Source organism: Hyperolius riggenbachi, chromosome 2 (genome assembly GCF_040937935.1).
Source record: "Hyperolius riggenbachi isolate aHypRig1 chromosome 2, aHypRig1.pri, whole genome shotgun sequence".
Lineage (NCBI taxonomy): Eukaryota > Metazoa > Chordata > Amphibia > Anura > Hyperoliidae > Hyperolius > Hyperolius riggenbachi.
Window position 1 is genome coordinate 461,569,462 of NC_090647.1, and position 26,373 is coordinate 461,595,834.

General features: G+C 43.6%; 1 protein-coding gene across 2 annotated transcripts in view; it reads left to right on the forward strand.

The window, feature by feature from the left end:
• SEZ6 (seizure related 6 homolog) overlaps window positions 1–26,373 on the forward strand; it is a 759,189-nt gene that overhangs the window by 689,839 nt on the left and 42,977 nt on the right. For both annotated transcript variants that reach the window (XM_068270134.1, XM_068270135.1), the window contains exons 10-11: window positions 4,365–4,561; window positions 7,472–7,666. In XM_068270134.1, the coding sequence (XP_068126235.1) occupies window positions 4,365–4,561; window positions 7,472–7,666 (392 nt within the window). The remainder of the gene's footprint in view (window positions 1–4,364; window positions 4,562–7,471; window positions 7,667–26,373) is intronic.

Genomic DNA, 26,373 nt, shown 5'->3' on the forward strand with positions numbered 1-26,373 from the left:
AACTCGAGGATAGGAAGAGCACCTCTCAAATTCGATTGATCCATTTCAGTATTGAGGTACAGTTTCTAAATAATTGTGTCCTTTCTGCTGACTTTGATTTAGCAGTTTTATTCCAAAACCATGCCCTCCTCATTTTCTTCTTCATATAGATAGAAAACATTAATATCAACTCTCTTTCATTTGAGAATTTAAATTATTTTATTTTGCCAATTTTGCCAGGATTAATTAAAGAGACACTGAAGCGAAAAAAAAATTATGATAGTATGATTTGTATGTGTAGTACAGCTAAGAAATAAAACATTAAGATCAGATACATCAGTCTAATTGTTTCCAGTACAGGAAGAGTTAAGAAACTCCAGTTGTTATCTCTATGCAAACAAGCCATTAATCACTGATTAAACCAGTGCACTTTACTAGGATTAATCTAGCAGTCTAATCTAGCCATATTTGGAGGGGAAGGGGATGTTGATGATACTAGCTGCACTTCTTGGGGGTGAGGTCAGATGTTTGGCCTAGCTTCAAGCAGTTTAGAATCCACCTTGGTTATGTCTAATTAGTGTTGATCGAACACCCAGTTATTCGGGCTCGGCTCGGCCGAACATGGTCCAGATGTTCGGGATATTCGGCCAAACACTAATTGAAGTCAATGGGGACCCGAGCATGCCTGCTTTGCAGGCCTGAAAAAACCTGCAAAATGAGGAAAACTTCTGCAAAATGAGTTGGAAATAGTGTGTGTGTGTGTGTGGGGGGGGGGGGGGCCTTTACACATAGATCTTAGGCTCTAAAATGCATTAAACTGTGTGTTTTTTTATGGGCACAACTGTTCCCAGCTGGCACTGAAAGTACTGAAAGCACAGTGGCTGCTGGCAGTGCCTGCTGGCAGTGGTGAGGCAGGGGCACTGTGGCTGCTGCCAGTGGTGAGCCTGGGGCACTGTGGCTGCTGCTGGGCCGCTGGCAGTGGTGAGGCAAGGGGCTCTGTGGCCGCTGATGGCAGCTGCTGGGCCGCTGGAAGTGGTGAGGCAGGGGCTCTGTGGCCGCTGCTGGGCCGCTGGCAGTGGCGATGCAGGGACTCTGTGGCTGCTGCTGGCAGTGGTGAAGTTGGGGCACTGTGGCTGCTGCTGGCAGTGGTGGTGAGGCTGGGGCACTGTAGCTGGCCTGGCTGTCAGTGCTGGCACCTAACCACTAGCTCTCCTACCTACCCCAAGCAAAACCCCAATGCAATGGCAGAGCCAGCCGCGCGTTCGGGTATTTATATACCCGACCACGTGACCCGCTCGGCCAATCACAGCTATGGTCACAGCCAGCTAGGCTGCGTGACCATAGCTGTGGAAAAAGCATCGTCGCCGCTTATTGGCTGCCTGCAAAGCGCCAATAAGCGAGGGGAGGAGACCGACCATGCGGTGCTCGGCTGTGCTCGACCCAAACAGGTGAATGTTCTGGGAATAACGAACAGTGCCGAGCACTGTTCGTTCAACATTATGCCTAATCATCTAGCCAGTCCCTAATCAGCATAACGCCCGTGATTTGATTATGAATAATTATTTTAGATATATCATTTGTTGATCTAGATCACAATATTACGCTTGGTATATGATGAAACAAAGTGTTGCTCTTTTGTTTGTGGATGGGGAAAGGCTTCCATCAACATTTAAGCTGCTGCTACTTTCAACTAAAAGCCAAAGAGCTCTCAATTCTCCCTCCTGCTCCAGTAGTAGGGTTGTATGATGTCACAGGCTCAGCATGTTTGGGTAAGCAGAAAATGAATCATTAGTGCTGAAAAACATGCGTTTGTGACAATGGTGAAAGATATTTTATCAGGCGTGACACAATGATTAATATGGACGCTCTCTCACACGCTTCTTACTCTCCATACTTGTTCCCTTCTAGGCTCTGAGAATAGATGTCAAGAAAAAAAAGAGAGGTTTCTGGGAGAATATTAATATACTTTCTTGCTCGGTTGGTTAATTAATACTCCTGCATTTGCATATCTGCCTTTTTTCTCTCACTTGCCTGGAGTTGTCATTTCTAAACATATGATCGTAATGAACGATCACACTCTGCTTTTTCACCAGTGGATGCCAGGGAAATTAATCTTCTACTCCGCACTCAGAAAGCAGTGTTCCTGCTAGCCTATCGCAGCTTGTTCGCGAAGCTCCGATCCGCAGCTAGTGACGTGCTCGATGCGGCGTGCCAATTTTCACTTGCTAGATAGCGGCTCTTTACACCAGGCGGGAATGTACAAACTAGAAAAGGAACGCCAAGTCGACTTAATTACATTGATCCTATTTTCCACGTAGTGGCTGCAGCATTTTTCCTCCACCTCTTGTAAAAATCACACACCAAAGTAAGCTGAAAAAATGTGTGTTACTGTTAAATTATCAGCATGTCTTCACTGCACAAACAAATAAGCCTTTTCATTTTCTTTTTCTTTTGTACTTGTTCCTGTGAAAAAAATATATGTATTTAATGGGAAACTGATTAAAGAACTAAAGTACAAAAAGAAAGAAAAGAAAGAAAGTAGTCCGGCACATAGCAAAACCATATTCAGCTTAAAGAGAGTCTGAAGCCAAAATAATTTGCTCTTTTTATTGCCCAGTTATGTTAAGCAGTAAGGTCGAAGCTGATTCGCCGCAACAGCGCGTCAGAATGAGGTATTTATCCCCCTGAAATCCCCTGGGCAAAATTCTCCCTTCACTTCCTGGTAGAGGCAGAGCTTTGCACAGTAGCTCTGCCTCTGCTCCAGTCAATCTCCGCCGATCTCTGCCTCTCCCCACCCCTCTTAGTCTTCTTTCACTGAGAGGGGCGGGGAGAGGAGGATATCGGCAGAGATTGACTGGACTGGAGACAGAGCTACAACGCAAAGCTCTGCCTCCCCCAGGCAGCAAAATCCATGACCCAGAAAGTCGTGGAATTTTGCCCCAGGATTTTGGGGGTATAAATACCTCGTTCTGCCACACTGTTGCAGCGAATCAGCTTTGATCTTACTGATTAAAATAACTGGGAAATAAAAAGAGCTAATCAGTGTGGCTCTCTTTAAAGGACATCCGAAATGAAAATAAACTAATGAGATAAACAATTGTATCTATCCTCAATCTCCTAAAAATGACTTTTTTAGACATCCCACAGTTTTATTTTATATTTAAATCTAGTTTTTAAGTGTTTGCTGTTTCATTGTCTCTGCTCAATGACATGTGCATTAAAGTATGCCAGAGCTCAAATCTATGAATTATTGACACTTTTTTATCTCTTCTCTGCTCTCAGAAGCCATTTACTGACAGGAAAGTGTTTTATGGCTGTAATTACTTATCAGTGTGGGTTATGTTATAGTCTGACCCAGTCCGACCTGGTCCCGACCTGGACACAACCTGCCACTTGCATAACTGATGTTTAACTCTTTCAGGCAGAGAAAGAAAAAAAGGAACACAGCATAGTTATTTGTGTGTTTGGTACTGTACATATCCATGTCTATCTCATTATGTCACATGTCACCTCAGTTGTCCTTTAAAGAGGAACTGTAATGACATATAAGTAGAATGCAGTAAATTATTCAGGATACCTACTTTTACATTAAATATACAGGTTTAAGCATCAGAAACTATTCCTAAATGTATATATTGCTGTATATTGGTATGTAGCCCCACCCTCCCACTGATGCAGAGTTTACCTACACAATCTGCTCATGGTATTCAATATCGGTTGACCCTCATACTACAAGGAGATAGTAAAATTGGTCAGTGATTGGCCAATTATAATTGAAAGTGTGTATCAGGCTAGGCTGTTTATTATGCAGAAATCTTCCCCCGAAGCATTCTGGGAGTCCATAGACCGTTTTTTTACATTTTACAACTGGCAAAACATTTCTAACTTAATGCCATCAAAAATAAGCAGTTTTATTAAACACTGGTATGTTATTTTGACTACAGCTCCTCTTTGAAAACTATCCTTAGCATTAAAACTGTCGTAGATTAGCTGGACTTTAAGAAACTGTGAATAGTTTATCATAAAAAAACACTATCTTAGCTTACCATTGATGTTAACGGCTGTGACATCACTAGATACCAATCATTCCATGCAGACGGCGGAGAGCAGATGGTCAATGTGAAGCTCATGACTCCGGCTTGCACACAAATGTAATGCATGTTGTATGCAGCTTGAAATTGGGCCAATCAGATTTGACAGGAAGTGCATTTAATAGGCCCAGTACCAAGCTGTATACAACTTACATGAAATTTGCATCCAAGTTGTAATTATTTACATCCATCTCTAATTGTGTGTAAACAGTGGATAGAGATGATCAAATATTATGGGAACAGTGAGGGTTGAGCTCTTCAATTTTCATATTTTTCTTTTCATTTTCCAACTAGGTTGAATATTGGCAAGGATGATGTCCTCACGTTTTATGATGGCGATGACTTGACAGCTCGTGTCCTTGGTCGGTACACCGGGATGCACAGCCGTTTCAAAATCTATACATCAATGGCGGATGTTATTCTCCAGTTTCAGACAGACCCGGGAAGCGACGTGTTTGGCTACCAACAAGGGTTCATTATTCACTTTTTTGGTGAGTTGTTGCTACACACTAAGGGCTGGTGCACACCAAAACCCGCTAGCAGATCCGCAAAATGCTAGCAGATTTTGAAACGCTTTTTCTTCTTTTTCTGTAGCGTTTCAGCTAGCGTTTTGCGGTTTTGTCTAGCGGTTTTGGTGTAGTAGATTTCCTGTATTGTTACAGTAAAGCTGTTACTGAACAGCTACTGTAACAAAAACCGCCTGGCAAACCGCTCTGAAGTGCCGTTTTTAAGAGCGGTTTGCGTTTTTCCTATACTTAACATTGAGGCAGAAACGCATCCACAATCCAAAAAATGCCTCACCCAGGCATTTTTCGTTTCTGCAAAACGCCTCCCGCTCTGGTGTGCACCACCCCATTGAGATACATCGACCAAGCAGATCCGCAGCCGCAAGCGGATCTGAAAACGCCCAAAAAGCCGCTCGGTGTGCACCAGCCCTAAGAGGAGCTGCACTGTTTGTAAATAAAGACACACTGCTTGACAATGTACATTGCAAGGACTTTATAGACTCCACCTAGAGACAGCTAGTTACTGCAGTAGAACTCCAGGCTCAGGCCAAATCATCCCAAGCAACCCACCTCTTCTACCTAATACTATTTAGCACACATTATTTTTGTTGTTGTTGTTTATACAGTATATCAATACAAACAACTGCAGTAATTCCCTAATAGTACAATATACAGTATATTAAACGGGGTTAGTCTGCTATAAGATCTGCTCGTACTCAGCCCCAGGTTTGCAAAAAGAGAGGGGTAATCACTTTTGATTTCTGGTGAAGGTTTCCATTTATCTGGGTAACACTAAATAAGGTAGCTACAGCTAAACAACCTCTTATGCTCTAGAAAGCATCACATCACTCCTACACAGGGCTGGATTGCTGGAAAGGCAGCAGAGGCCCGGGCCTTTGGCGGCTGCAGCCTAAGGGGGAACCTGGACATGAAATAGGGGCTGCTACATATGAAAGAGAATGCTGCAAAAGGGGTGCAACATATGGAAATGGAAGTGATGCCCAAGGGAGTTGCATATGAAAGAGAGTGGCAGCAGTACATGGATGATACACATGGAAGAGGGGGCTGTAGAAGGAATGGGACGGGCACTGTTGCACATAGAAGAGGAGCCCCAATATATTTGGCATAGCGGTGGAAAATAGGATAGTAATTTCTCCAGTTGTAATGAGTGATGGAGATTCCAATGCAGATTATAAGTAAAGGTAAACCACTTACTTCAGTCATCAGTCTTGCTAATAGACATTGGCCTTCATTCTCTAAGATCATGATGGAGATCACCTCTTCGGATTTTTTTTGTGGTATTCGATTTCATGCTGTAAATAATATTTTAGAGCAAATACTGAGTTTCATTCCATTTTAACGCAATTTACCATGGCTTTATTGGGGTGCAGTTGTCCACTGAGTTCTTCCGCTTTACCATTTAGGAGTGCAGGGGATCTTGCTACATATTTCACAAAGGTGTCTTCATTTCAGTTTAAAAATAGTGTACTTGAGGAGAGGTCTTAGTAGCAAAGTTTGAATCTTGAGACAGCACTACTCTGACATTTGACTCTGGAGTTTTAATTTAACTTTGAATAACTTTTGTATATGAGCATAGTAACCTAGCATTGCCGACCTCCTTCTAAAAATGCTTGTGTTCTGGCTGTGTGTGGCTCCTGCACTTTCTGGGCCTCATTTTATGCATACATGTCAGAACGCCACCAGTCAGCGCAGGGTGAGCCTAATGATGGCTCACCCTGCTGCCGCTGAAACTCCTGGCGGTGTTAAATAATATTCCCCCTCCAAGTCGTAGAACTCAGAGGGAGAAGTAATTCGGGGTCCGAAGATCGCCGGAACCCCAAATTACCCATGCACAGGCCACAGACTACAGCATTACTGCTATAGCCATGCCAAACTCAGGTGCTACACGGCCAACACTGTGCGGCGAGAAGAGGCACTTCGTCATTTTATTGCTGCTGTAGGCAGTGTATTTTTATAACAAAAGGCAAATAAAAGAGCAGTGAGAAGTGATTTGGTATTGCCCAAAGTGCAGCGTGAGGAGAGGTCCACAAGGTATTTAGAAACACACTCGGGAAAAAATGGAAAGAGTCAAATGCTTTATTACAGTAAAATCGTGATCCCTTCTCTCTATCAGTGACGGTCACAGGATTGGCATGGCCCAATTTTCAGAAAAAGAGGTCAGCAATGGCAGTCTCCATATTTCTTTTATTACACATTTAACACTATCAAGTTTTAATGTGTACAACAGTTATGACAAACATTGCACATGACTCCATTTGTACTATGGATAATTTTTCTTGCTTTTTTTAGTTTTTAAAATCAAAACTAATTTTAAACTAGGTATAAATACAGGGCAGTTTCTAGGCTAAACTGCACCCAGGGGGAGGGTGTAAAAATTTGCCCCCACCCCCGTGGACTCGCAAACCCTTACTCTTTAGGGACAGTCCCACAGCCAGAGGTCACAAGTAGATCTGCCTACTTACTTGACCAGCTGCTCATCCTGGAGGAAGCAGGGACCAGGAAAACACACAGGCGAAGAGAGCCTTGAAAAACGACTCCTCAATGGGCGCCATGCACTGAAAGCCTGCAGTACCGCTACAGGACATCAGGTGTCATAACACGGTGGTGACGTGATGATGACTTGACGTCTGACACAGGCAACCCAGTAGGAGTCAAGGAAGGTAATCGCGCTGGTAATCTTCTTTCTTCTACCATTTGACTGCACAGCGCATTACCATCTCCCCAGCGGTTATGTCCTTCTGCCTGCGCGCCCCTTCTTCTACTTTCCGGTCTGCACCCAGGGTGATTGCCCTGCCCGCTTTGCCCAAGAAACAGCCCTGACTATATTATAGTATAATTATAGTATATAGTAATATTTCTTTCTTTCCTTTTCAGAGGTGCCAAGGAATGACACCTGCCCTGAACTACCGGAGATTCCTAATGGCTGGAAAACCACGTCTCAGACGGAGCTGGTCCATGGCACAGTGGTGACGTACCAGTGTTACCCTGGATACGAGGTGGTGGGAGCCGAGCTTCTCATGTGTCAGTGGGATCTAACCTGGAGTGGGGATCTGCCCTCATGTGAACGGGGTAAGAGGTAACATTGATCAACGGACTATTGCCTAGGCAGTCCAAATTATGTATTTCTCTGCCAATGGGCCACAGTAACATTTACCACTTGTTCGCAGATATGCACATGGAAGCTACCATAACATCAAAACAACATGCAATTAACTTTTTCTCCTGAGTTTTCTCCCAGGTGATATTTTCACATCTTGTCATAAAATGCCTTTTAAACCACCAGCAAGAAAAAAAAATACTCATGTTACTTTTTCACCAACTTTTAGGTACTTTTTCAATGGTAAATTGCTTGAAAGTTATTTTAAAGAAAAGCTGAAAATTATCTCCTAGGAGATAACTCAGGAGAAAAAGTCAATTGCATATGGACTATGGTTATTGCTTATAATATAATATATAATATAATATGCCTATACAATTCACATTTTCTCCTAGGTGATATTTTCACACCTTATCAAAAATGCATTTTAAGCCACCACAATACTTCACTAGCGCGCCCGCTACTACTTTTATTATGATTTTTTCCCCTACTTTTAGGGTCTAAAAGCCTGTGAAAAAATTGTGCAGCTTTTAGACCCTAAAATCTGGAAATTATCATACCACCAGGACAGGAAGGTTAAAGAGAATCTGTATTGGTAAAATTGCACAAAAGTAAACATACCAGTGCGTTAGGGGACATCTCCTATTCCCCTCTGTCACAATTTCGCCGCTCCCCGCCACATTAAAAGTAGTCAAAAACAGTTTATAAAAGTTTTTTTATAAACAAACAAAATGGCCACCAAAACCGGAAGTAGGTTGATGTACAGTATGTCCACACATAGAAAATACATTCATACACAAGCAGGCTGTATACAGCCTTCCTTTTGAATTTCAAGAGATCACTTGTGTGTTTACCTTCTTCCCCCTGCAGCTGAATCCACTGAAGAGTGACAGGCTGATTGTTTCTTCCTGCAGACAGCTCTGCCCGTGTCTGTAATTCCTCAGCATGTGACAGCCCAGCTCCTTTCACAGCCTAACAGAGGACAATTTATCCAGCTTGTAAAGCTTTCTTCTATCACTGAGAGAGCAGAGAGGCTGCCTAATGTAAATAACACACACGGGAGTGTGCATAGAGGAGGGCTGGAGAGGGGGCATGCATAACAGATCAACAACACTGAAGAGTTGGCAGCCTTCCAGACATAGAGCGACAAATCCAACAGGAGAGAGATAAGTTGATTTATTACAGAGACGGTGTGTAACGATCAGTGTAACACAGAGAGAGGATCTGATTACCGGTGATCTGCAGTATCACAGGGAATACAGATGTATACCAAATTATAGATGATCTGCAGTATCACCGATAATCCAATATATAAGCTAACCTCTGGTCACCGGAGAAAAGTAAGAGTGTTTGGTGCAAACAGTAATATATAGAGGACTGGCCTCAAGGCAGTGAGGAGTCCTGCACAATTCCTTCTGGACTCTCTCGGGAGGAGGAGTCAGGCTGAGAGAAGGAACGACTGAACGAGAGTGACACTCAAGAGGGAGTGTCACTACCAGGACTGGGAACCGCCTCTAACAATAAGGTCGGGTCTCGAGGTCGGACAAGCCAGGTTGTAAACACACGGACAGATAAAGTACAGATTCAGAAGGCAGAGGCAGAGTCTAAAGTACAGGCAGGGTTCGGCAACAGGGTATCAGATATATCGAGGTACAAAATCAGGAGGCAGATGCAGGGTCTAAGGACGAGCCGAGGTTCGGCAACAGAGTATCAGAAAGGCAAGGTACAGGATCAGAGTTCAGCAGGATAGTCAGGCAAGCAAAGGGTCATAACAGATAATCACAATCAAACTAGTACTTTAAACTATCAACAGAATCTAGCTAAGTGTAGGATTACAGCTCCAGCTGGTCCCGGCACACTTTAGGATATGACTCAGGTCTGAGTGCTACCACATTGTGATTGCAACGCCAGACAACCAGCAACTGAACAGCCGGCAGTATATATACACAGACATTTCTCCAGCACCTCCCTAAGTGCTGGATCAATGGGAAGGAGCAGAGTCGTCAGCTGACCGACCAGGTCAGCTGACCTTTTTCTGGCTGCCATATAAGTTCTGCCTCTCCGCACGCACACGCGTCATTCTGAACCTAGGAGGACTATGAGTCCCAGCCATACCAGCACCGCTCTGCGGTGTATCCGCGACAGGGCCATGCGTGCTAACCGCCGCGTCTGACGCGGCGGTTTCTCCGCGTTCCACCATGCCCTTCACGGAAGCAGCCGCCTCACGCTGAGTAGAGGCGGCTGTACTTCGGTGCTCCACCATGCCCTTCACGGAAGCAGCCGTCTCACGCTGAGAAGAGGCGGCTGCTTCCCCGCGATTCCTCACACGGTGATAGAAAGTGCTGCAGTAAGCCAGAGCACATTAGAATAGGTTTAGAAACTTGTAGTATAGTAGAAAAAAGGATGACATTTTTGTTACAGAGTCTCTTTAAGGTGTTTGAATAATCACCTTTGCTGGCCATAATATATATCCAATTCCTGTGCATCTCCAGAAGTGAAGAAGATTGTGTTGTGCCATGTTAGCATAGTAGGATATATCGTAAAGAATGAACATGGTAAAAAATATTGTAAAAATGTCCTCCTAAAAATGTGTTCAATTTTCCCTCCATGCCATATATAAGTCCAGAAGCAATCAGAAACTGAATGCCTGGATGGGAGAAGCAGAATTGCCAGAGCTGTCAGTGCAGCAGTCACTGTATAGCTACATGTTTAGTGGACACAAATGATCACATTAATCCATCACCCGGCTATGAAACAGTCAGATCTGTGAGCGCAGACTATCATGGCGTATGAGATATTTCATTATACGATAACACAGTTTGGAAATTCTCCTCTCTCACTCGTCTCCCTCCTCCAGTTCCCCTTCCCTCCACTTTCACACCGTTCCCCCCATCTGCACTCCGGCCTAGCCTAGGCTTTTTGCAGATCTGTTTAGGCATGCAGCGACAGTACCAGAGACTGATGGATTGATATCTCAGCCAGTATGATGCATTTCCTCCTGTCAAAGCACCTGACTGAGGCAATTATACAGCCATGAATTGATACTGATTGAAAACATATTTTGATTTAAATCCCATTTAACATGATTACTAACAGGAAACCACCCCATAAAAGAAAAGCACCGACCCATGGCAGGCTATTCACCATCAAATAAGATACAATAGCCGTGTATCGGGCAGGACAAATGGAAGGTCACGTTTTCTTCTTTTAGCAAGGCAAGAGCATCTCTGCAGCAATCATACATGAATACCAAGAGTTAAACTCATCTTTAATGAATACATCTGTAGATAAAAAAAGGCCTGAATGAAGTTGGGATGAAAGAGAAATCTACCGGCTAATTAGGCTGCCTGAGAGCTTTAATTGGTCTCATCTAAGTGGAAATATGCTTTCCACCCACCTAACCCTCTGCTTCTCTCCTCACTCCTCCCCATCAGGCAGCTACTGATTCATTTCTCTAGCAAAAATTGCATCAAAGTGTGGCTGGACTCTGGCTCGGTGGAACTAAAATTACCGAAATGTTTCATTATAAAGCCACTTATGGAGGTTGCGCTAAGATCACAACAGTACTCTAGCAGATAAAAGAATCTGTAGCTATCTATTTTATATTACTTATTGCTTTAGTTTGTGTTATAAAGATACGATAATATAATTAGTTTGAACTGTTTTGACACATAATGCAGTACCACTCATTAGCTAATGAGAACTAGTGTAACAATAATTGCACAGGGAGCGGTATAATATTTACCATATATACTCACATATAAGCCAACCTGTGTATAAGCCGAGGTACCCATTTTTCCCTCAGCAACCAAGAAAAAGTGATTAAATCGTGTATAAGTCCCTCCCCAGTATAGCCCTCTCCACAGTAGCCAGATGTGCCCCCAGTACAGGTCATTGGTTCTCCCAATCGCCAGATGTGCCACATGGATGGTACAGCTGTGTCTCAAGATGTCACTAGATGGCGTCATACATATCAGACAGTGATTGCCAGTGCCACACAGGTAGAACACTTGATCATTGTACTGCTGACACGTTGCTTGCACGCTCCGCTCCACAAGCCAGGGGACACAGGTATTCTTGAGCAGCGCACTCTGCACACCATGTTGCAGGGGATGGGGGCACAGACACATTAGGGAACAGGTTCACTAGTGCACAATCTATACACTCCTCTGCCAGTAACAAAACTTGCTTCACCATCTATTCTGCTCCACTGACTCGCATATAAGCCGAGAGAGTAACTTTTCAGCACGTATTTTGTGCTGAAACATTAGGCTTATATGCGATTATATACAGTACCTGTTCCAGTGTTACGTTGGGTCTCCTTTTACTCCTTGGAGTCGCACGCTTTATGCTGCCATCACCTGGCTCCCAATGTAATCATGTGATCTGGTGCCGAGTATGCAGCATAGAGCGGCTGCTAGGAGGAAGAAGAGACTCAATGCAGCGCTGGAGCAGGTCATTATTACACAGCTCCCCAGTGCTATTCTGGCTCCCAGGAGGAAAGGAGGTTTGACTGCCCACTACGCTTGGGTGGAAGGGTGCATGAGACCCCATGATGATGCACAAGGGGAATTGTGTTAAACCTGCTAATGGGTAATAATACAAAAAAAAAAAAAAAGAACTATGACGTAACAGATTTTATTGTTGAATAGATACAGTAATGTTGAATGTGATTAGAATGTATTAGATGAACTTATACAAATCTTAAGATGATCAATTATTAATATAGCACCAACATCTTCCACAGCGCTGTACAGAGTATATTGTCATGTCACTTAACTGTACCTTAGAGGGGCTCACAATCTAATCCCTACCATAGTCATATGTCTATGTATGTATCATGTAGAGTATGTATTGTAGTCTAGGGCCAATTTAGGGGGAAGCCAATTTAGGGGGAAGCCAATTTAGGGGGTAGCCAATGTCGCACCGGGTGCGACTAAACTGTTGCACCGGTTGCGCCTAAAACATTGCACCAGGTGCGCCCGAAATGTCGCACGGTGCGCCATTTTGGGCGCACCCGGTGCGACGTTTCTGGCGCAGCGCTAAACTTTGCGCGTGTTTAATAAAAGCTTTGGGCATGCTAGCTTCTTAGCACCCGAGTTAGCACGCCCAAAGCTTTTAGGCGTGCTCACTGAGTGCAGCCTCCCCATTTTATGTGTACCACCCATGTACAGCCGTCACTCCCTTTCATGTACAGCTCTCTTGGACAGCAGCCCCTCTCTTCTATGCAGCCTCCCTTTTCAAATTGCAACCTCCCCTTTCATATAGTGCAACCCCTATTCCATGTCCAGCTGCCTCTCTTTTATGTCCAGCCGCCCCCTCTCTGGGCAGCAGCTGCCCAAGGCCTGTGCCTTTGAGGCCTTTCCAGAAATCCAGCCCTGGCTATAGCGAATCAACCACCAACTTTACCAACATCACAGTTATCTTATACGGCATACATATACGTAAGTAAACGATGCCACGTCTCTAACTTTATATTCCATCATACAAAACCATCTTCAGTAAAATAACACAAGAAACTGCATCAAATGCTTTATATCCAGTAAATTAGTGGAAAATACAGACATCCACGCAATTATCTTCCTGCAAAATCTGTTCCACTTTTATTATGTGCTAATCGGCATCTGCCTATGGGTGAAAAACAGGGGGGAAAAACTTTACTTTTCCATTTTATTTTCTCACAATCCTTTGTAAAATTCATTATCTTATTAGATAATTATTGTCGGCTTCAACTCTTTGGCTAATGACAACAACATAATTGGTTTGTAAAAAGAACAAAGAAGAGAAGATGGGGGAAAGATTGATAATTATCGCCTTCGCGCCGATGACATCACTAGAAACCTTTCCAAGCATTTGGTAGCTATAGCAACGAGGTGGGGGTTGGGGGTGCTTGGTAAAATATGTGGCAGAACAAAATATTCTACAATGCTTGTAAAGAAAAGTATTTTGCTACATTATTTATTTCTCAAATGTCCTAATTGAGGTAGTGCCTCCCTAAAATTTAAAACCTAAATTCTATTATTCTTACTTCAGCTTAAAAAATGCAGACAGCTTCAAACCTTTGTGTAGTTTAATGGTATTAAAATTAGCTTTCAAGTTCACTCCACTGCCAGCTGTTATTTTTCAGACATGTCAGATTCTGCTGTGTTTGACAGACATACAAGCTCCAAATGTTCATTTTCCCATCCCCGTTTCACTCTGCAGTGTGTGTTTCTTCGATGTAATTAGGACTTTTCACATGTGGAGGTATATGTGAATACCAAGTATAGGGCCACAGCCCATGTGTTCAGTTCAAGTCTATGTCAGTACACCTGCCTCCCATCTGAGACAGAGAGCAAAGGAAGGAGGGAGGTGAAAGACTTTTAGTCTTGTTCGGTAAAATCTTTAAAATGCATATAATTGCGCTGGGGAAAATAATTCTAATTTTTTATTTTACCAAAGTGAAATTACACACTAACGTTGAACTGTACATGTAGCATACTAAAGTGACCTATTGGTAGAGAAATAGCAAATGGTGATAATTGTAAATTGTTTTATAAAGGATTAATGGGTTGAGCAGGGGCATTGCTAGGATGCTAAAAAAATCCGAGGCACTTTTGCGCCACGCCCAAAAATGGGCATGGCCATGCACCAGAATGTAGATGTGGTCATGGGTGGAGCCAAATTTACATGAACTTAGCAGAGGTGTAAGTAGGCCTGCCCTGCAAAATGTTAATTGAAGCCCCCTATATTATAAAAAAAAAAATTACGCAGCATATGGGTATGGGGGGAGCTGTAGTACCTGAGACCCTATGACACCATGTCGTCGTCCCCCCATGCGCACCAGCAGAGTCGTACAGCGGGTGGAACTTCTCACCTCCTCTGGCCGCTTGGGCTCCAGAGTCATATACTCTACCTGGCTTCTCCTCAGTGTCTGAAAATCAGACGCTAGGAGCTCTAGCAGCCAAAACTTCAGTTGTAAAACAGGAAGTATCGCGTGAATGGAGTGCAGCATGGAGCGCTGCAGCAAGAGCTGAACATCTGAGTTAACTCTCCCTGCCACGGCTCCCCTCAGAAACGAGCGGATGCAGTTTTGGTGTCTCACAAAACTGTGCCCACTCATCCTTACTTGTGAACCAACACATATGTATTAATTGTAGGGGTACCCAAATCATAATCTCATTTATTGACCACAAAGTGCCATGGACAATCACCACTTTGTTGGTGTCCATTATAGAGGACATATCCTAGACAGCATGCTCTGTCACCATGGATACAGAGATGCACAATCCAGCATGTCTAGAGAATCATAGCTGGTTCAAATGTGAACTGCGCAACACGTGAGTCAATTCAGACCGAATCAGCCCTATGTGTGCCAATCAATAGGTAGATGTGTTTCTTCCAAATGTCACATACAAAATTAGGTATCATAAAATTACCTAAAAACATCAAAAGTAGATAAAACTGTATTAGGCGGGTGTCCTTGCTGATCCTCCCACATCAAAGTCACTACAGGCACCCAGTATCGGTATGCTAGAAGTGGGGTGTAGCTAGCCCTGAGGGAACCTAATCACAGCGTACAATTATATACAATAAACTGTCAGTACTATGAGACACAATTAGATGGGGGGGGGGGGGTATTAAATTAAAGTCTCAATGCTGTTTGTCAGCTCTGAGGCATCAAACTGCTGGGCCATGTAGTTGACACAGCTGGGAAGTGCATTCATATACCATGACTAGCACATGTACCTGTACCACCCAATAAAATTGCTAGGTAACAATATGCAGGAAGCAAGTAAGACCAAGGGAGTGCATACATATGTGTAGTGTTAATAAGTGCTCGACATGTTTCATCTGAATAAGATTTTGTCAGGAGCTAGGTAAAGTGCTACAGACATAGATATTAGACCCCCTCCACAAAGAATCCCCCCATCTGCAACACTCAGATCAGAGGGGGGGTCTTATATCTATGTCTGTAGTATAGACATCTATGTCTGTTATCTAGCAATTTTATTGGGTGGCACAGGTACATGTGGTAGTCATGGTGTAGGAGTGCACTTCCCAGCTGTGTCAACTACATGGCCCAGCAGTTGTGATGCCTCAGTGCTGACGCAAACACCATTGACATTTCAATTTAATACCCCCCCCCCCCCCCCCATTTAATTGTGTCTCATAGTACTGACAGTTTATTGTGTATAATTGTATGCTGTGATCAGGTTCACTCAGGGCTAGCTACACCCCACCTCTACCATACCGATACTGGGTGCCTGTAGTGACTTTGATGTGGGAGGATCAGCAAGGACACCCGCCTAATACGGTTTAATCTACTTTTGATGTTTTTAAGTCACAATTTTATGATACCTAATTTTGTATGTGATCTTTGGTAGAAACACATCTACCCATTGATTGGCACACATAGGGCTGATTGGGTTTGAATTGACTCGCGTGTTGTGTGTTTGATTCCGTGTGCTCTTATTCGGCATCGTTGCAATCAAGTGTGAACTGGAAAGGTGGTGATTGTAATAAAATTAAATTATAACTGTTTGCTTTCCAATAATATATCCAATATAAATGTTTTTAGAGAACTGGAGTCACACTTTAGCAAAGCCCTCTCTCTCCTATAATGCATGTATGTATATGGAAATGTCTATAACACCACCTGTCTTCTTAGATTTCACATTTCCCAGAAGCCTATTGGATGATAATAAGGATACTGAAGAGTAATTAAAGCTCCAGTATCCATTACCCTCCACTATTTGCAGTGTTACTCAATCCTTCATCTAAGTATAGTGTTGCTATCAGAGCCCATCTCGGATCTGTTAGCTATTGTCACCTTGTCATTATGTTGCAGGGAAATCAGGACTGTATTGTGTGACTGCTCCTGTGTGATGCAGAACCCTGCTCATGCTTATTTATGTAAATCTAGAGAGGCTGATTGATCCAAATCAGTGTATCTGTTGATGTTAAATGAGAGCTTAATTACCTTCAGAGTAGATTCGTATCCCTTCACTTCACCTGGTTGTACCCTTTCATCACGGTGAAGTTGCTGCTTGTATTGCTTTCATCTCTACACTGCGAGTCTGTATTAGAACACTCCAGTGATCGGAGTCCCTTCACAATGTATTAAATCTCAGTATGGGGAATATCTTACATGTTTAATATGGGGGAAAAGAACAAAGGAATTGGAGATAGTGAGGGGGGGGGGGGGGGGGGCAAAGCCTGCTGGTCTGGTCTTATAGCAGCAGGGAAAGCCATACTATCCCAGGAAAAAAAACACATATACAGTATAATAAATTAATACTTGTTCTACTTACATAACACATGGATTGTACTGTCCGAGTTTTGATTTCAGAGAATTCTATATAGTAAATAAAGAGAAAACTGTTTCAAGCATTTTCCATCTTTTGTGCCTCTGACTGAAGCCAATCCTGATGTCAGGGCCGGATTTACCACAAGGCACTGTAGGCCTACAGGTGCCTGATGATGGGAAGGCGGCTCGGTCCCCAAGTGCCTCTCTCCCTTCTTCCCTATGCAGAGTCCTGATAGAGTGTGTAAATGAGAGGTTACTCACCCAGCTCTCGGTATTCCACTGATGAAATCTCAGTGGAAATCTCTCCTTCAGTCAGGGGCACCTCTAGCTACGTAATACTCAGGGTATTTCTGGCTACCTAATACTAAGTGACACCTCTAGCTACATAATACTCAGGGTACTTCTGGCTACCTAATACTAAGGGGCACCTGTAGCTACGGCAAGGGAAGTAAGGGAGGAGTAGCAGCTGGCTCAGTCAGCACACTTGCGGTGCAGTTCGGCGGGGGTTTGTAGGTTCATGGAGGGTGAACTCTAGGGTGCCAGGACATCTGTGACTATAGGCTCCGGTGATGTAAATCCAGGCCTGCCTGATGTAATTTTCTCCCTCATTCTTTTTTTTTCCTCCTAGAAACTGCACAGTCATATCTATCTTGCTTTGTAAGCACATCATAGATCTTATTTCAACACCTTCTGCCGTGGGGTGAGGGGAGATAACAAGCTTCCCTCTCCTCGGCAATGTACCAAATAGAGCCAGACTGATTGAGATAAGATTTATTACAGCAGAAACATTTATATTTATACTGGAATGCTTGCAATTCAGGTTCAGTTTGTAGACTACATAATAAACACAGAGCAGTGGGCAAATGGAATTTAATTTTATGGCTGACAATCCTGCTTTAATGTACTCATTTCAAAATCTCGCCGAAAGTGGAGATAGAAGAGGATGAGGATATGTGAGTAAGGCCCAGTGCACACCAAAAACCACTAGCAGATCTGCAAAACGCTAGAGGTTTTTGAAGCAGATTTCAGAGCGATTCTAGGCATGTTTAGAGACGTTTTCTAAACATGCCTAGTGTTTTTTGGAGTGTTTTTGTGTAGCAGATTACAAATATTGTTACAGTAAAAGCTGTTACCGAACAGCTTCTGTAACAAAAACGCCTGAAAAAACGCTCTGATCTAGCGTTTTTCAGAGTGGTTTGAGCTTTTCCTATTTTTTAACATTGAGGCAGAAACGCCTCAGAAATCTAAAAAATGCTGCAGCCCCAGAGTTTGCGTTCGTGGAAAAAACGAGCCGCTCTGGTGTGCACCATCCCATTCACTTTCATTAGCCAAGTGGTTTTCCCCCTCCAAGCATTTTAAAAAAACACTCCAGAACCGCTATGGTGTGCACCAGCCCTAACACCAGGGGTCTCAAACTCAATTTACCTGGGGGCTGCAGGAGGCAAAGTCAGGATGAGGCTGGGCCGCATTAGGAATTTCACAATCGCGGCGCATCGCCGCCTCTGCCCGCCCCTCTCACTCTTCCTTCACAGAGAGGGGCGGGGAGAGGTGGCGATCCGTGCGGCGATTGACGTCTAGAGGGGCAGAGCTGAAGCTGAAAGCTCTGCCCCTTCCAGGAAATGCCGGCGGATTGCCCCCCGGGCGATTTGCGGTGGGGATGCGGCGGATTACTTGGGAGCACTGAAGCGAACTATAAGGAAGCTTTTGCCGGCGAGGGCCACAAAATATTGTATCGAGGGCCGCAAATGGCCCGCGGGCCGCGAGTTTGAGATCCCTGCCTAACACACATAGAAGGGCTGTCATTCAATTATCTTTTCTCTTGCGTTTTCTCACAAGAGATATTTTCTAATCTGATATGCACAGTACAATTTTAGCGTCTGCAAATGAAAAACCAACTGAGAGTACTTTTTTGCTTGCTGAATACTGCTATGTACTGATATTTTAATATGGTATGATAACATCTCCAGTTAGAAAACTCAAGGAAATAAGCAAAAATGTAAAAGGAGTGAACACTTGTGGTGTAAGCAGCCTTGTTTTATTGTTGGCAAATGACGGATGTTTAATGGTCCAGACTTCTTCTCCAGCACCATGGATATTTTGTTCCCATCACAATCACCAGTACCTGGATCCAGCAGCGGGCCTCTTGTCCTCTGTGGTGTCTGCTGACTGTCTGGGACACGTGGATGCTGTCTTCCTCCTTCCATGTCAGGTTTTGTGCGTGTGGGTGAGGGACAGATCTTCAGCATTGGGACAAGGGCCAGAGAAATTTACCCTGGCCAAAGAGTGTCAAGTGGTTTTTCATCACCTGTTCCAATAGTGGATGGTTTTCAAACCGTTCCATGTGAGTTACCAGTTAGTCCTGTCAGTTGCCAGTCAGTCCATCTTGTCAGCCTGTTCAGTCAGCCACTCCTGTCAGCCACAGTTCTGTCCTCCAGACCCATCAGCCAGTACTGTCTGGTAGTCCTACTGTCCAGTCCAACCTGTTAGTCCTATCATCTCCAACTCAACTCCTCGCCAGCTCTCTCTGCGTTTTCTTTCTTCACTGTGGGTTTACCCCTCCAGTTCTTTCCCATTAACCATGGGGTAATCCCTGGGGTTGTGACCCAGTGGCCACTAGGCAGCAAAGTAGCCCATCATGCACTAGGGATGAAGGTCCATTATCCCTTGCAGAGTGTTCTGGCTAAGACCTGTGGTCACTTAGATTCCACACCCTGGAAAGCCCTACATCAACTGCTGAGATCGACATGGCCAGGGCCCTGACAGCCACAGCCACACAAGGAACAAGTGGAGGCTACAGTGCTGAAAGAGACCAAGTTGCAAGGCACCTACATATCCCTCAAGCGTCTCCTGATTACCATGCATGGGTCATGCTTTCCTTGCTAGATGTTTTAACATTTTAAGAAAATGAAAAAGTAGGCCACCTTTTTCAGACGACTTAGAGAGACTGTATCTAGATATACTGTAAGTGGGGATAGTTCATTCCCCCACAAGCCCTCACAGTGTTTAACTTCCTGCTAACCTTTTTTGTGAGTATATATGTATTTTGTTTATACTTATTTAATGCTTTTGTACTGACTCACTACACCATATTGGCTCCTGCTCTTTGTACAATATTGGTAATTTTTTAACCACCTTCTAAAATACCAATACTATGGTAGTTAGCCTTTAGCCTAGGCTTACTACATGCAATAAATGAGCCCAAGGGGGTACTTATGTTATGGATAGGTGTTATACTTCTAAATGTATAAATGGAATCAGGTCAATTGGCTGCCACGTAGCTGATCGGCAACAACTATGTTTTTTAGGTTAATTTTAGGCACTTAAACGGAGGGAGGAGGTGGGTTTAGAGTTAGGCTAAGCATTGGGGGGGGGGGGGGGTAAAGTTTGTCATTTACAGGAGGTATTAGGGTTAGATTTAAGCTTAGGTGGGGTGGGTTCTTTTTATCCACTTACCAGGGGTAAGGGCTAGGCATTAGGTGGGGGGGGGGGGTAGGCATTTATAGTGGAGGGTTCAAGTGAGAATGGGTGCCGGGTACTGCATAGTAAAATATTAGTAGTTTACATTACCAATGTTTTACTATTAGCGGCACCACCCGATGGCTATCTCATGCAATGGCACCACATTACGTACTCACTTAAAACAGTATTACCTAGAATTTAGAATATTTGGCCAGTACTATCTTTGAGAAAGCATTATATGAAATAATATTAAGAAGCACCAACCCAAAAAAAATAGTTTGACTCCAGTTCTTATAGATGTCAATTTGTCACTCAGTCTATTTAAAACCCAACTCCAACCTAACAGTTTGTATATTTATGATCAGTGTGGTGGAAAGGTTAAGGCTTCTGTCAGTTTGCATTGCATCCTGTATATACTATGGAGGGATCCACTTACCTTTTTTCCCGAAGAAACATCCATATACATTTTCCCCTGATAAGTTGAACCGTGACAGCTCAGCGTTGTGTGTATTTTTTTTTCCAGCAGAGTAGTTTTCACTGACAATTTATGCTTTTAGCATTGGAAGAAATAAATAAAAGGTTTGCAGCCTGTAAGCTATCTCCTCTCCTCCACACCCAATAAAACATGACTACCCAAGTGTATATTACTATTTACCCTCACCTAAAAAGCCTAGCACAAGCACCGTTGTGCTAAATACTATAGCGTTAGACCTACCCCCTCTCAGGGCCAGTATAACCCCCTACGAATGTAAGTTACTCCTCCTCCTAGTTTATAGTCTCCCCAATGCTGTGCTGAAAGATCTGGAGCACTGAATATTCTTGGGCAAGTGCATTGTTCGCCTCTTGCCCCTGCCCACAGGAAGTCACTCCATTGTGTGCTGCACCATCATCCCTCCTCCATAACAACAGAACCTGTCGCTATGCTGTACCCTAGAGACACCTCTGTGGTTTTCTGATGGCAAAGCTTTCTGATTGAATGGTATAACCATTATGCAACAAGCTACTTCTACACTAGTCTTTAATTGAATGCTTTTGCCAGACTCGTACTTCTGCTTTAAATGATCAGGAAGATTCTGCTAAAATTACTTAGCCTCTGTGTCAGTTTGGCACAGGCCACTGGGTGGTATGTGTAGTATTGCATTAAAGTCTGTCTACACCTTTACATGTTTGCTATATTAAAAAAACTCAAAGTTCCAGCAATGTTGTGGTGTTGACTGCAGTGACATCTAGAAGAGGGCGTGGTGCTTATGTTGCTCACGTTCTTCCTTTGCTAATGACCAAGTAAATCTTCACAATTCACTGTGCTTTCTTCTAGTACGTACTATGAATCTGGAGGCAGAAGAGTAGACAGTGGAAGTGGGTGGGGCTATAATAATAAGTTGCCTCTTTAGTGCCAACTCCTTTTGTGACAATCATTTAATCTGGCTCTGCTCAGACGTGAGTATGGTTGATGGTGGGATGTACAGTGTTAAAGAGACACTGAAGCGAAAAAAAATATATGATATAGTGAATTGGTTGTGTACTATGAATAATTACTAGAAGATTAGCAGCAAAGAAAATATTCTCATATTTTTATTTTCAGGTATAAAGTGTTTTTTCTAACATTGCATCATTCTATAATATGTGCAGATTACACAACACTCAGCATTCAAAATGAGTCTTTCAGAGCAATCTGTGCACTAATGACCTCTCCTCTAGCAGAGGAAAAGAAAACAGTTGAGATAATAAAAGTCAGATAACAGCCCTCTCCAGGACTAAACTAAGTCGGAGAGTTAATGGCTTGTTTGCATAGAGATAACAACTGGAGTTTCTTAAAGGTAGCCATACACTGGTCGATTTGCCATTAGATCGACCAGCTGACAGATCCCTATCTGATCAAATCTGATCAGAGAGGGATCGTATGGCTGCCTTTACTGCAAACAGATTGTGAATCGGTTTCAGCCTGAAACCGATCACAATCTGTGGAGCCGCCGCTGCCGCCTGTCCCCCCCCGCGCATACATTACCTGACGCTGGCTCCCGGGCATCTTCTCCGCAACTTCTCCACGCTGCACCCGCTCCATCCCGGCGCTTCCTGTGTCACTTCGTGACCAGGAAGTTCAAATAGAGCGCCCTCTATTTGAACTTCCTGGTCACTGCAGTGACAGGAAGCGCCGGGATGGAGCGGGTGCAGCGCGGAGAAGATGCGGAGAAGACGCCCGGGAGCCAGCGTCAGGTAATGTATACCTGATCGGATCGGCCGCCGCTAGCGATGCGCTCCCTACCCGCGGGCGATCGAGGGTAATTTCCCGCACGTCGCGATCGACGGACCGATCCGATTTCGGGAGGAAATCGGATCGGCGGGTGCATTTAGCGCGAACGATTGGCAGCAGATTCGATCCCAGGATCGAATCTGCTGTCGAAACGGCCGCGAATCGGGCCAGTGTATGGCCACCTTAACTCTTCCTGTACTGGAAACAATTAGACTGATGTATCTGATCTTAATGTTTTATTTCTTAGCTGTACTACACATACAAATCATAATATCATAATTTTTTTTTCGCTTCAGTGTCTCTTTAAGTTAGCTAGAGGTAAAGAGGGTAAAGTTAGAAAAAAATATATAGAAATAGGTTTTCATCTTCTCTACCACAAGTGTCTTTTCAGCATAGCTCTCAACTGGGAGAGGGACAGTCCCTCTTTTTGGACCCTCCCTGTCCCTCTGTCCCTCTTTCCTCCTCATTTGTCCCTCTTTCAGGACTGATGCACAGATATATGTAAATATATGTATTTGTCTACAGAAAAATGTGTTTAAATGACTCTAAACTTTATTTCCATCAATCAAATTGATATAATTCTTATGTTCAAAGGTTAACATTTAATAATTAAACTGCATCTTATGTCTCTTAATTCTTTGTGATATGCATGGCGAGGGGTGTAGTGGAGGTGTGGTTAGAGGTGTGGCAGGAGCATAACCTAAAATGTCCCTCTTTCTTATCTCAAAAAGTGTCAAGCGGTTTGCTTTTCAGTGCAGCACTGGGAAGACCGTTCATTTGATTGGATCGTTCCCGGCACTGAAATGACCAGTCACTTGGAAAATCAAGACAGTAACAATTGTTTCGTCCCTGTAGCACCACAGGAAGTAGGAGAGTCCATTGTAAAATCGTACAGTGTAGACTGTACAATTTTCCCGGCATTGATCGATAATTGTTTAATCCGCTTCCAGTCGAGAAGGGAATCGATTTTGAGATCAGTACTGCACAAATTTGTTCCCTTTCTTGATTGGAAGCAGATCACCAGAAATGATCAATGATCTGACAGGAAAATTGCATGGTGTGTATCAGCCATCACAGGGAAACAAATAGCAATATCGAACAATGGTTGTAATCCATTCCCAATCTGCTACCAAAAAGTGTATTCCCGTTCTCCCTCTGCAGAAATATATTAGTAAAAAGGCCTGCTGATTAAAACGGATACTAGGCCATGGCCGAGGCCCCCACCGCACAATGCACACACCGTCTCGACCCGTGCACATTCACATGTGGGTCCCTCACCGCTCTCCGAAGTCCGCCCACATGCCGTACATAGCTCCAGGCGCAACGGACGCACGGACACAGGAGGATTGAGCGACTTTATTATATAGGGATTATAATAGGGATTATATCAGGGGTTTTTACTATATAGGATAAACATACCGTATATAAAGTTTGACCCAGCTGGAGCAATTTCCCTTCTCCCTCTGCAGAAATACAGCTAGGTGTGCTTTAAACCCACTATATATAAATATATATATATAGACCCTAAGAATAGCACAACATCCTGTGCAATCTGCCACGGGTAAGTGAAACAAGAAATACTGGGGATTATTACACATTTCTTGCTGTTGTGAACAGAAGGATTTAGTGAAGGAGAACATGACAAAACCAATCATGGCATGTAACAAACTGTGCATTTCTGCACTTCACTGTGTATTAATCTCAGGAATAAATCTGTCAGAGCTCAGACAATCTCTGCTCGGTTGCTGCAGAATGTCTGATGGGGATACAGAACAGGTCTTGTGCCTGCCAACACGACAACATGGTTACACATGCTATGACACAGCCCAAGCCAGTGAAAAGGTGTCTTTCTTCAGTTAAATAAAAAGGAGTTTTCCACCCATGACTGTAGAGTCGTGTCATGAGAGGCCCTGAGTCGGTCCTATGGGTGTCTGCTGGTCTGAGGTAATAATGATGGGTTTTGAGCTGTGTGTCTGTTAGGTGTACATCAGATAAAGGCGCATGGAAATTTGGGCGCCCAGTAATCCTGATAGTAAAATATTGGTATTTAATAACAATATTTTACCACTAAAGAGTAAAATATCAATATTAAATACCGATATTTTACTATAGCTAAACCCAGCCCTACTCTCACACAGAACCCTCCCTCCTGACGCCTAACCAATCCCCCCTTCCCCCCGCCGCACACACTGCCTCCCTGACTCCTAACCCTAACCCCCCCCCAGGAAACAGTACCTGCCTGATGCCTGACCCCAAACTTCGCCCCCCGCCCGCACACACTACCTGCCTGACCCCAACCCTAAACTTTCCCCTCCCCCCCCCTCCCAGCATACACTACCTGCATGCCTGCAAAGCGGATGCAACGCGCTGATATGAACCTTCGCATAGAAACTAATTGCACAAGCGTTTTGTGGGTGCTTTTTAAAATCTCCTCCGCTTGAAAAAAAGGCAAAAACACCCTTAGTGTGAATGAGCCCTTATTAATAATCTCCAGTCCTGATAACAACTGCTCTTTCCTATCCCCTTTCATATGTCTCCTTAAAAGAAAAGTTATTATAAACCAACTAGCTTCTTAGAGCGCAGTAATGTAGAATGCTGGAGAAATAGATATTAATCAGCCTCCTGGTAATGGCTCTCTTGGCTATAACACACCAAGAAGACAAACAAGTTTATTCACAACTTCCTGTTGCATAGATATATACATCTTCTTAGGGGAGTATGTAACTTTTTTACGTGGCTACAGGTATCCTTTAAGCAAATACAAATATTTCTGACCGCTGCATTTTGCTGGAAGAGTTAAATTATATATCTTCCCATTTTGAACAAGATTAAAGAAATAAAAATAGTCCCCAGCACTTTCCTTCCCCGTCTGGCTTGCTAGGCCTACACACCCCGCATACACGATTAGTTATGCCACAACATGCTGCACTCAGCCTCGCTACAGCACAGGCCTGGCCATCTGGGTTGATCTATCTTTCATGCCAAACCTGTTTTTAACTCGCACTGTGGCACTGGCTGCGATAAGTGAATCACAGTGGGATTCTGCGCCTTAAATAAGAATTAGGAATGGTCAGGAGCCACGAAATAAGGAAAGATAAATCAGTATATTTTAAAGCTGGGCAATTTGTACCTCAGCAGCGTGCAGACACTGTGCCAAATAAAACCTCATTTTCAAGCTTATAAAACAACAGAGTTCAGAGCACACCGGAGACAAATTCAGTAAAATATTATTGATCCCACAGCCTGGATGTATCAATCTTTAGCTGTTCTTCTAACAGGCAGGCAGCAGAGAACGCACAGTGTGACTCCTTCCACAGAACCTACTCATGTACTTCCTAGTGTGAGAAAAATATATAGGTAGTGGCTATTCAGGGAACCTCACATCTGTACTGGTGTCACAAGTCAACTCCATATGCATTAAAGCGGTTTAAAACCCTGACATAATATTCAATAAAAACATGTTTTCCTACTTTTTATATGCCATACAGTTATCATATTTGCATTTGTGCATAAGTATTATTATTCATTTAGAAATTATAGGTTCCAAAAAGTACAGTTTTTTGCTTTGTGAGCTGACTGCATTTTATTCATAACTGGTTTGATCCATTATGTATTGAAGGCAGACATGCTTTGACTCTCTGTCTGTGTCGAGCTGCTTCTCCACAGTCAGAATGTGTCAC